The sequence below is a fragment of the Dipodomys ordii genome, unplaced genomic scaffold, assembly GCF_000151885.1.
Source record: "Dipodomys ordii isolate 6190 unplaced genomic scaffold, Dord_2.0 Scaffold129, whole genome shotgun sequence".
Classification (NCBI taxonomy): Eukaryota; Metazoa; Chordata; class Mammalia; order Rodentia; family Heteromyidae; genus Dipodomys; species Dipodomys ordii.
The window spans coordinates 1752877-1764550 of NW_012267345.1; the positions used below are offsets into that span (position 1 = coordinate 1752877).

At 58.1% G+C, this 11674-nt stretch overlaps 1 protein-coding gene across 3 annotated transcripts in view; it reads left to right on the top strand.

Moving 5' to 3' along the window:
• Positions 1-1087: 1087 nt before the first annotated feature.
• The window catches only part of Arfgap1 (ADP-ribosylation factor GTPase activating protein 1), an 11792-nt gene continuing 1205 nt past the window's right edge, over positions 1088-11674 (top strand). Inside the window, exons 1-11 of one of the 3 annotated variants that reach the window (XM_013030406.1) lie at positions 1088-1148; positions 1463-1572; positions 1817-1988; positions 2422-2522; positions 3572-3658; positions 4831-4927; positions 5878-5934; positions 7015-7047; positions 10431-10487; positions 10884-10943; positions 11439-11515. In XM_013030406.1, coding sequence (XP_012885860.1) covers positions 1089-1148; positions 1463-1572; positions 1817-1988; positions 2422-2522; positions 3572-3658; positions 4831-4927; positions 5878-5934; positions 7015-7047; positions 10431-10487; positions 10884-10943; positions 11439-11515 — 911 coding nt within the window. In that variant the 5' untranslated portion in view covers position 1088. Of the gene's footprint in view, positions 1149-1462; positions 1573-1816; positions 1989-2421; positions 2523-3571; positions 3659-4830; positions 4928-5877; positions 5935-7014; positions 7048-10430; positions 10488-10883; positions 10944-11438; positions 11516-11674 lie in introns of those variants that run through there. The other 2 variants (XM_013030407.1, XM_013030408.1) reach the window with 2 other exon arrangements.

Sequence of the window (11674 nt, forward strand, 5' to 3'; positions counted from 1 at the left end):
TGTTTGTTTTCAACGTGTCCCTCACATTGAGCTCGACTTACATCATAATAGAAAGCCAGTCTTAACTAGTTATCTTTAGACCCCTAGTACAGTGCCACTGAAAATGTTGCCTGAGTATAGCTTCTGATACTTACTAAGTCCTCCTGAGTGTGCTGTGTGTGGGAGAGTGTTACCGAGTGCTGGTGAGTGTGCTGTCTGTGGGAGAGTGCTCCTTCCCGAGTGCTGGTGAGTGTGCCGTCTGTGGGAGTGTGAGAAGCCCACACCCTCAGTGGTGGCGAGGGCATGGCTCGGGACCCAGGTCCAGCTTTGATTGTCCTGGCCCTGAATTAAACAGGCCACTGGTTGAATTTGAGCCTTGCTAAAACCAGTAGATATATAAATAAATAAGTAGTAGCTTTCTCTTCAGCCTGAGCGCTGGGGCCACCATGCCCACTAGTGTTCCAGACAGGTTTTTTTTTTTTCTTAAACCAGTCCTGGGCCTTGAACTCAGGGCCTGGGCGCTGTCCCTGAGCTTCTTTTGCTCTAGGCTAGCACTCTACCACTTGAGCCACAGTGCTCTTTCTGGCCTTTTCTGCATATGTGGTGCTGAGGAATGGAACCCAGGGTTGTATGCTTGCTAGGCGAGCCCTGTGCCACTGAGCCACCTTCCCAGCGCCCAGTCAGTTTTTTGACAGGCCTTGTGGCTGGGGCCAGCACCCAGGAAGGGCGGGGGTGTGGGTGCCGGCTGTCGGCCCCTTCATGGGCTGGTCCCCTGCACATGGTCAGACGGCTGCAGAGCTGGCATGGGCAGAGTGCCCCCCCTGCCGTCCTGGTGTCGCTGTTGCAGCCGATCTGCTCGTTTTGTGAAGCCCTCCCCCTCTGAAAGCTGTCTTACAAAGCATGGTGTTGGTGACACACAGTGCCAAGTGGAGAGACACCCCAGTAGTTCCTGGTTTCCTCGTCACCACACCCGCCTTTCTAGCTGTGGGTTCTGGAGTGGCCTGTGGAAGGTGCTTTCTCAGAGGGGTTCCGGAACTCCCAGCTTCTTTCCTTTCTTGTAAAGTAACCTGTTCATAAGCTGAAGGGCTTGTCTTCTTCTTTGCAGCATCATGGCCAGTCCAAGAACCAGGAAAGTTCTTAAAGAAGTCAGAGTGCAAGATGAGAACAACGTGAGTGTGTTGGTGCGGGTGAGCTTCCGGCCGCACTGTCCCGTCGTGGCTGGCCTGGGTATACCTGGCCCTCAGCCGCCCTGTGCAGACTTCTGAGGACCATTCATAGCCCCTTCACACTCATTTCTGGGAAGACCCTTCTGTAGCTTTTCCCTGACTCATGCCCTAGGGCCAGCCAGGAAGCCCTGTTAGTTTCCCTCCCTGCCCTTTAAATGCTGTCCGTTCCTCCCCTGCACCCGCGTGGGACAGTTGCCGGGTCGTTAGGCCCTGCCTACCTTGGGCTGCCTGGTAATCTGCACGTGGCCGCTTTGCAGGTTTGTTTTGAGTGTGGCGCATTCAACCCTCAGTGGGTGAGTGTGAGCTACGGCATCTGGATCTGCCTGGAGTGCTCCGGGAGACACCGCGGCCTCGGAGTGCACCTCAGGTCAGTGTCCTCTCGGCCTCCGCGGTTGGCGTCTGCCCCAGCGCCCCTGTCTCGCCGTCTGACTGGTCCTGCTGGTGGCCTGGTCAGTAGCACCACCGCCCATCTTGTCACCTGCCTGGCTGTTCTCTGTGGAGCTCCGGCCTGGCCTGCCGTAGGAAGCACCCTGGCCAGTTCTCAGCTTGACCCTGGCTGGGGGCTTCTGGCTCTCTCCTCCTGTTTGGTGACTCTGTCACTCCGTTTCTAGCTTTGTGCGCTCCGTTACGATGGACAAATGGAAAGACATCGAGCTGGAGAAAATGAAGGCTGGTGGGAATGCCAAATTCCGAGAGTTCTTGGAGGCACAGGAGGATTACGATCCTGACTGGTCCCTGCAGGACAAGTACAACAGCAGGGCTGCAGCACTCTTCAGGGATAAGGTAAGAGGCCCGGCTTGTTCCACTGTAGGCTGTGCCCCCCGGGGTGGCGGCCATGTGGCTTTAGTGGCCCTGGGAGGCAGGTTTTCTCCTGTCACGCACAGGCCCTTGCCTTTTCCAGAGCAGGCTCTTCCTGCCCAGAGGAGATTACTGGTAGAAAAGGAGCTGATCATAGTGCTTCCAGAGTGTCTCGGAGACGCTGTGAAGCCACTGTTTGGGGTCCCAATAAGTGGGTCCCTGTGCTTTTGAAATTGGAGCTGGACTGGTCAGGTGCTCACCAGACTGTGGTTTAGTGCAGCCCTGCACTTACCCTTGGTGTGTAAACCTGAGCCGTGGCTTCCTAGCCCAGACAGAACCTGCAGAGGAGCTGGCGGGGAGGGCTGGGCGTGCTGAGAGGACGGTGAACATGCCCTCCTGCCTCATGTCCCTGTCTCAGGTGGCCACGCTGGCTGAAGGTAGAGAGTGGTCTCTGGAGTCATCACCTGCCCAGAACTGGACCCCACCACAGCCCAAGATGCTGTCATCCACTGCCCACAGGTAGCTGCACCTGGCCTGCCGTGTGGGCTCAGCTGTCCTCAGCTCAGCCTCAGTCTTAGCTGTAGCTCAGGGATCCCAGCAAAGCCTCACTGTTCCTGTTGAGAGCTGCTTCTGAAAGTCAGTGTGGAGACCCCTTTTCAAAAAGACGTACCTAGTAAAGACATGCCTGGGATGAAGAGCAGCGCCCCCATTCTCAGGAGGTCGTGACCCTGTCCCTGTCCCCATCCTCAGGAGGTCATGGCCCCATGCCTGTCTTCAGGTCATGACCCTGTCCCCATCAGGAGGTCGTGACCCCGTCCCCATCCTCAGGAGGTCGTGGCCCCGTCCCCATGCTCAGGAGGTCGTGGCCCCGTCCCCATGCTCAGGAGGTCGTGGCCCCGTCCCCATGCTCAGGAGGGCGCAGCACACTCCAGGTGGTGCCACCTGTGAATGAAGGCATGTTGGGATGGTGTTGGTTTCTCACAGTCACTGGTTTCTGAGTCTCCGGTCACTGGGCAGCACAGCCTCTTGACACCGCAGCCCCCTAGGTGTGGATGCACCCCACTTCCTGTGGGGGAGTCAACCCAGAGGCTGGTGTAGGGCCAGCAGCCCGGGAGGACCCTGTGTCTGCTGGGTGACAGTGCCCCGCTGCCTGCCTCTCCCCTGGCCCTGCCTTCGATGGCCTCAGCCTGGAGCCCGGGAGGACCCTGTGTCTGCTGGGTGACAGTGCCCCGCTGCCTGCCTCTCCCCTGGCCCTGCCTTCGATGGCCTCAGCCTGTTTCTCAGCCTGGAGCCCTCCCTGCCTTTCCCAGCTGCCACAGATCCTACTCTGGGCTGCTTTTGAGGACAGTGAGTTTGGGTGCTGCTGGGATTTTGGTACCTGAACCGGATCATCCTGTGGGTCAGAGCTGGGGGTGGGCCTGGCCGTGGTGCTTTCCAGGTGTGGTGTGAAAGGCCCCCTCCCGTGGACCATGTGGCTCAAGCGAGCATTGCCGGGCCACCCACGGTCTGTGAGCCTCCGCCTGCTGCTCCCAGGACTGGCTCCTCTGGACTTTGACTCTTGGTTTCAGGCCTACCGGCCAGTCTCAGCACGTGAGCGCCTCTGGGGACAAGGCCTTCGAGGACTGGCTGAACGACGACCTCAAGTCCTATCAAGGGTAAGGCTCGTCCAGCTGCCATGGTGTCTGGTCAGGCCCCTCTCGAGGCCGAGCCACGGGGCTAGGGCTGCCTCCTGTGTTCCACCACAGCATGTGTGCGGCCAGCCCTGAGTAGCCCAGCTGTGAATGGAAGGCTTTCTGTTTTACAGTACTGGTGTTTGAATTCAGGGCCTCAGGTTTAATGGATAGGGTCAAATATTGAGGGTTGTGAAGGTAGAGAAGACCTAAAACTTCAGAAGAGAAAAAAAGGTGTGTTTTATTTCTTAAAATATTTATTGTGGGCCAGGCACCAGTGGCTCATGCCTGTAATCCTAGCTACTCAGGAGGCTGAGATCTGAGAATTGTGGTTCAAAGCCAGCCCAGGCAGGAAGGTCCATGAAACTTATCTCCAATAAGCCACCAGAAAACTGGAAGTGGTGCTGTAGCTCACGTGATAGAGCGCTAGCCTTGAGCTGAAGAACTGAGGGACAGCGCCCAGGCCCAGAGTTCAAGCCCTATGACCACCACCACCAACAACGAATTATTGTGGCTGTGGGTGTGTACTGGGACTTGCACTTGGGGCCTTGAACTCTTGCATGGTGTTTTACACTCAAGGCTGGCACCTTCTGCCTGAGTCACACCTTCACTTTCAGCTTTTTTTTTTAATTTTAATTAATTAATTAATTTTTTATTTATGAACATACTGTACAGAGGGGTTACAATTACATGGGCAGGATAATGCGTACATTTCTTACCAAGCATTGCAGCCTCCTCCTTTGTTTTACCCTTCACATCCCTTCCCAGCCCACTTTCAGCTTTTTGCTGGTTACTTGGAGACTACCTAGGCTGGCGTAGGTAGATCTCAATCTCCCAAGTGGCTAGGTGTGAGCCACCAACACCCAACGAACAGGTGCCTTTTGTAAGTGGGTTTTTATTCCTGGAACCATTGTTTTGATGTTGCTGTCAGGAATGTTGACTGCTGGTTTGAGTATTGGTGGAGACTCTCGGGTGATGTGGCAGAGGAACTTCTCTTGACTTCTAATATCAAGTAGCTTAAAGATAGATAGGCCCTAGTGGATGTTCAGAGGCAGCGCTGTGTAGTTCTGGTCAGTACCTCCTCCAGAGGCCTGGAGCCTTGCTGCTGAAGAGCAGAGGTTCATGTTCTTGCCTGGTGTTTTCTTATTCACCCTCAGGGCCCAGGAGAATCGCTACGTGGGGTTTGGGAACACTGTGCCACCTCAGAAAAGAGAAGATGACTTCCTCAACAATGCCATGTCATCGCTGTACTCGGTGAGGCCAGCGGCCAGCCAGCCAGCGCGACGCCGGGGGAGCTGCCTGCAGGGGAGCCTGCCTGCAGGGGAGCCTGCCTGCAGGGGAGCCTGCCTGCAGGGGAGCCTGCCTGCAGAGCCAGGCTGCCTCAGAGAGCCCAACAATAGTTGTTGGCCCCGAGGAGCCTCCCTGTCCTGCAGGTCTTCCAGTCACTCGGGAAGCCTGGGACATCCCTGACTGGGCACTGGCAGCCATAGTCACTCTCCCTAGTCAGGCCACGTCTGGTGTGGGTAGGAAAAGCAGGCTTTTCACCTAAAGCCTGTCGTGGTTTTTTTCTTTAATTGCACCCCAAAGTCGTGTCTGAGCCAGCATCTTTCCCTCCTCTGCTGAGGACTCCTGTGGTGGTAGAACCATGTGCTATGCGCCTCTGACAGGTGGGGTGCCTTGCACACACACACACGCACGCGCACACACACACACACACACACACACACACACACACCGGCCCCCGTGGGGGGTGCAGGTCGAGTTTGATTTCAAACAAGGCTGTCTTTGAATAGCCGCAATTTGCCATGGAGGGCTTAGGGAAAGCAGTTGTGAACTTAAGAGTGGCCTGAGGTGAGCTCTGTCCATCTGTCTGCTCTGTGTGAGCGGGGAGGGCCAGGAAGAGGGCTCCCCAGAGGCCCTGGGCCAGGCTGCAGGGCCAGAGATTCCCTGGGCTTGGAGCCTGGCCCCTTGCTCTTGCCAGTTGGTCCTCTTGGGGACAGGCAGTGCGGATGTGAGTTGTGAGGGGTGAGGGCGGCTGCAGCTTCCTCACTGGACACGGGGGCTCTGGAGGGCCTGAGGTGCTTCTGTCTAGCCTCGTCTCTGCTGCAGAGCTTTGTCAAGGGGCCAGGAGCCCAGCATGCCCAGGTCTGACGTGGCTACGCAAGGAACTGTGCAACATGGCTTGTTCTCTGTTGTCTCCCCAGGGTTGGAGTAGCTTTACCACTGGAGCCAGCAAGTTTGCTTCTGCAGCCAAGGAAGGTGTAAGTGACCGCAGAACATAGGAGTCTGGGAGCTTTGACTGCAGGGCTGCCCACTCCCCAGCAGGCGGCCTGAGGCCTTGGCACCAGGATGGCCCTGCCCTGCCTGTGGTAGTGGGTGTTCTCTGTTAGGAACAAGGTGCCTGCAGAGTTGACTGATGGTCCCGTCTGACCCCCAGTGACATGTGCTTAGACACCTGTGCACCCTGAGTTTCTGCACCAGGCTCTCTCTCGCCTTTGCCTGGAATGAGGAGGGAACTTGGTCTCACTAGACACCCATGTAGGAGAAGCATGTCTGGCTGTGGCTGTCACCTACCAAGTGCTGGTAGTGAAGGAAAGGGGGTGGGCTGGAGGAGTGAGTGGGTGTGGGGCAGGGGGTCAGGGACAGGCAGCATCATCCCCTGACCAAGCAAACAGGCCACAGCGCCCATAGCTGTCTAGTCAGCCAGTCAGAAGCCATGTGACACCGGTCAAGGCCCATGAATGCAAGCCTGGCTTCTCAGGAGGCTTGGAGCAGCTCAGGCTAAGGAATCCTTGAGATTTTTACCTCCAGTTAACCAGCAGAAGGTTGGAACCTGAGACATGACTCAAGTGGTAGAATGTCAGTCATGAGCAAAAAAGCCAAGTGAGAATGCAAAGCTCTGAGTTCAAACCCCAGTGCCTGCATCCAAAAAGAAAAGCCACTTGCTTGGCTCTCACCATTCTCTTTGCCGCATGGCTGCTGCGGGGCCTCTTGTCTCATCTGTAGAGAGGCTGGAGGTCAAGGAAGGGCCAGGCATCTTCCCTCCGGGCCATCCATGCTAGTCTCTCCTTCCTTTCCTGGTGTGTCAGCCACAAGTTCTGTGCAGCCACATGTGCAGACAGGCGGGGTGGTGGGAAGGCCAGCTTCTGGACCTAGCTCCCTAGCTCCCACGGTGGGGCCGTGGCTGGACAGCGTCCGAGAGTGGAGGAAGTGCCATGCCAGGGCACCTGGGAGCCGCCGCTGCATTACCAGCGTCAGGACAGAGTCCTGGAAGCCACAGGCCCTGAGGGAATAAAGCCTGTGGCCAGGGTTAAGAAACTCATCTTTGCTTTTCCTTTTAGGCTACAAAATTTGGATCACAAGCAAGTCAAAAGGTAAAAAGCAGGAGCTTGCCCCTTCTAGTGTGTTAGAAACCTTTTGCATCTGTGATGACATGTGCAGTGTCCAGGAGCCTTTGGGCCAGACGCCAGGTCTGAGGGTCCCGTGCACAAGGCCCGCACTGTGCTCACACGTCCAGGTCTGAGAGGGTCCCGTGCACAAGGCCCGCACTGTGCTTACACATCCAGGTCTGAGGGTCCCGGTGCACAAGGCCTGCACTGTGTGCTCACACGTCCAGGTCTGAGAGGGTCCCGTGCACAAGGCCTGCACTGTGTGCTCACACGTCCAGGTCTGAGAGGGTCCCGTGCACAAGGCCCGCACTGTATGCTCACACGTCCAGGTCTGAGAGGGTCCCAGTGCACAAGGCCCGCACTGTGTGCTTACACGTCCAGGTCTGAGAGGGTCCTGGTGCACAAGGCCCGCACTGTGTGCTCACACATCCAGGTCTGAGAGGGTCCCGGTGCACAAGGCCCGCACTGTGCTCACACGTCCAGGTCTGAGAGGGTCCCAGTGCACAAGGCCTGCACTGTGCTCACACGCCCAGGTCTGAGAGGGTCCCGTGCACAAGGCCCGCACTGTGCTCACACGTCCAGGTCTGAGAGGGTCCCAGTGCACAAGGCCTGCACTGTGCTCACACGTCCAGGTCTGAGAGGGTCCCGTGCACAAGGCCTGCACTGTGTGCTTACACGTCCAGGTCTGAGAGGGTCCCAGTGCACAAGGCCTGCACTGTGCTCACACGTCCAGGTCTGAGAGGGTCCCAGTGCACAAGGCCCGCACTGTGCTCACACATTGGCACGGTCACTGTGGGTCTGGCAGGTAGAGGCAGCAGCCTCCTTGTTGGGAAGGGAGTCAGACTGCCTGGGTCACGGCCACTTAGCAGGAAAGGTTGCTGCCGCCACCCAGCACCTCTGTCAGGTTCCTGTGGGTATTCTGTCTTGGGCGAAGCCATCTGGGCCTTGCCATTTCTTTCTCTCCCCTTCGCCTCCCCCCTCAAAACTTGATGTAGCCCAGCAGTAGCCATGAGGACTCAGTGTAGCTCAGCAGTAGCCGTGAGGACTCGGTGTATATCAGCAGTAGCCGTGAGGACTCGGCATAGATCAGCAGTAGCCGTGAGGACTTGGCGTAGATCAGCAGTAGCCGTGAGGACTCGGTGTAGCCCAGCAGTAGCCGTGAGGACTCGGTGTAGATCAGCAGTAGCCGTGAGGACTCGGCATAGATCAGCAGTAGCCGTGAGGACTTGGCGTAGATCAGCAGTAGCCGTGAGGACTCGGTGTAGCCCAGCAGTAGCCGTGAGGACTCGGTGTAGATCAGCAGTAGCCGTGAGGACTTGGTGTAGCCCAGCAGCAGCCGTGAGGACTCGGTGTAGCCCAGCAGCAGCCGTGAGGACTCGGTGTAGCTCAGCAGTAGCTGTGAGGACTCGGCGTAGATCAGCAGCAGCCGTGAGGACTCGGCGTAGATCAGCAGCAGCCGTGAGGACTCGGTGTAGATCAGCAGTAGCCGTGAGGACTCGGCGTAGATCAGCAGCAGCCGTGAGGACTCGGTGTAGCTCAGCAGTAGCCGTGAGGACTCGGTGTAGATCAGCAGTAGCTGTGAGGACTCGGCGTAGATCAGCAGCAGCCGTGAGGACTCGGTGTAGCCCAGCAGTAGCTGTGAGGACTCAGTGTAGCTCAGCAGTAGCCGTGAGGACTCGGTGTAGATCAGCAGTAGCCGTGAGGACTCGGTGTAGATCAGCAGTAGCTATGAGGACTCGGTGTAGCTCAGCAGTAGCCATGAGGACTCGGTGTAGCCCAGCAGTAGCCGTGAGGACTCAGCGTAGATCAGCAGTAGCCGTGAGGACTTGGTGTAGATCAGCAGTAGCCGTGGGGACTTGGCGTAGATCAGCAGTAGCCGTGAGGACTCGGTGTAGCTCAGCAGTAGCCGTGAGGACTCGGTGTAGATCAGCAGTAGCCGTGAGGACTCGGTGTAGATCAGCAGTAGCTATGAGGACTCGGTGTAGATCAGCAGTAGCCGTGAGGACTCGGTGTAGCCCAGCAGTAGCCGTGAGGACTCGGTGTAGATCAGCAGTAGCCGTGAGGACTCGGTGTAGATCAGCAGTAGCCGTGGGGACTCGGTGTAGATCAGCAGTAGCCGTGAGGACTCGGTGTAGCTCAGCAGTAGCCGTGAGGACTCGGTGTAGATCAGCAGTAGCCGTGAGGACTCGGTGTAGATCAGCAGTAGCCGTGAGGACTCGGTGTAGATCAGCAGTAGCCGTGAGGCACACAGGCCTCTGGTCTTGCCTTCGTGGCTCTGCAGGTACTTTTCTGTGCTCCGCCCTCACACCCTGAGGGACAGCAGCAGTTCTCATGAGGCTTCTTCCCTGCAGCCTGCACTTCTGCTCCGAGGGCCTCTCGTCTGCCTTTTGTGCTGAGTCTATTCCGGGCCATGTCTTTGACTCCAAGTTGGGCTTCTGAGGCTCTTGGGATTCTGGACAGTGGCAAGTTTGAAGCAGAAAATTGTTGATGCAAGGGCCCAGGGCAGGCTGGCAGGACCTGGTCCCACCATTAGGAATACGTCAGGTTGACCATGGTGGCACATGACGTAAGCCCGGCACGGGTCAAGCTGAGTGTAAGTTGAGGCTGGAGACCCTGTCTACAAATAGAAAAGCCAGTTCTGTGGAAGAGTGGTATTCTTAAGGGTTTTCTGGGTATTGCTAAATCCTGCTCCTACTCCCTTGCTCTCTCTCTGCTAACCTGCTCCGGGCGATCTGGGTGAAGTTTTGGGGTTATAAGCAGCAACCAGAGCCGGTAAAGCCCGTGTCTGCTGGTGCATGCAGCCCACAACTGCTGAGAATGCTTTGCTCCTGGCTGCTGCCTGTCTGTGTGCTTGGTCACCTGTGTGTGCTGTGCTTGCACCTCTGTGGCCTGCTGGAGCTGGGGGGTGGGCAGCTGGCCCCAGGCCCAGAGCCCAGGTACTTGCAAACATAATGCCGGGGAGCCTTGGGAATTCACCTGCTGGGAGGCTGTGTGGGAGGGGAGAATGCATCACTCCCTGGGCAGCTCAAGGCCGCTGTCACCATGTGGTGCAGGGAGGCTGGGCCCTTCCCTCTGCCTCCCTCTGCCTGGGCCTCTGTCTGCCTCCCTGCCTGTGGAGGGAGAGGAAGGAGAGGCCTGTGGTCAGCAGGGCCCACGGCCTTCCCTGTCGTGGGTGAGTGTGGGCTCAGGCTTGTTCCCGTGAGCTGACCGTTGTGCTGCGTGTGAGGAAGGCCCAAGGGTGCGGGCTTTGCCCTGGCTCCGCGCTCACTCCGGCCGTGCCACCGCTGCCCCTACCTCGGCAAAGCCCGTGCGCTCACGCCTCGCAGAGCCTGCCTGCCGTGAAGCTCACGCCACACCCTTTCCGACAGGCTTCAGAGTTGGGCCACAGCCTGAACGAGAATGTCCTCAAGCCTGCTCAGGAGAAGGTAGGGGGAGGCCCTTCATTTCCAAGGGGAGCCGGACACGGGGCTTGTGGCCCCGCCCCTTGCGTGGCCCTGCCCCTCGCGTGGCCCGGGAGGCCCGGCACCTCTGCCCTCCAGTGTGCTCATACATTCCAGGCTCGCTTCTCGGCTAGGCCCCCAGTGCATGGGTTGCCTTTGCCTGTTCTCCACCGGCCTGCTGAGCCTTGAGAGTGCACAGATCCCAGGCCGGGGGGGGCACCACCCTCCTCCACAGCAGAGGCCGGGCCCAGACACCGGGGTCCCCTTGTAGTAGCGGGTGAGGTCTCCTGAGGCGCGATTGATTGTTGTGACAGTGTGACGGGTTTCAGATGACCCTCCCTGAGGTGCTCCTCCCCTGACTGTGCTCTTTAAACCGCACAGGTGAAGGAGGGAAGGATTTTTGATGATGTGTCCAGTGGGGTCTCTCAGTTGGCATCCAAGGTAGGGCAACCCTGCCAGCATGGGCGCAGCTAGAGCCAGTCTCCATACTCCAGGCCCCGGGGCCAGTGTCCCTGGAGGGGCCGGCACTGGTGTCCACGCGGGCCGGGCAGGAGCGGTAGTGCCTGCTGCCGAGCCCCAGGCTCGAGGGTGCAAGCAGCAGCACTGCCGGCCACTAACCTGTCGCTCTCCTTCCGCTTCTCTCGCTGCCCTGGCCTTTCCTGTGGTAAGTGCCAGCACCTGTCTGCCACAGCCTTGGCTTTTCTTCTCTGCTAATGGTGGCCCACCGGTGGCTTCAGGAAACTGCTGAGGGCAGAGTGTGGGGAGGGAAAGGGAAGCTGCCACGGCCACGGAACCAAGCTGGGGCCTCCCCTCCTGCCTGAGCACTGTGGTCTGACCCAGGTCTTCTCAGCAAGGCCTAGGTGTGCTGTCTCAGGCCAGCCCACTGGGGGCTGCGGGCCTGCAGGACCCTGGCTAGCTAGCCTCTTTCCCTTCCAGGTTCAGGGAGTTGGCAGTAAAGGATGGCGGGATGTCACCACCTTCTTTGCTGGGAAGGCAGATGATCCCTTGGATAGGTATGTTGTGATCCCTCCCCCCCAGACCCCTTGGATAGCTATGTTGTGATCCCTCCCCCCCAGACCCCTTGGATAGCTATGTTGTGATCCCTCCCCCAGACCCCTTGGATAGCTATGTTGTGATCCCTCCCCAGACCCCTTGGATAGCTATGTTGTGAT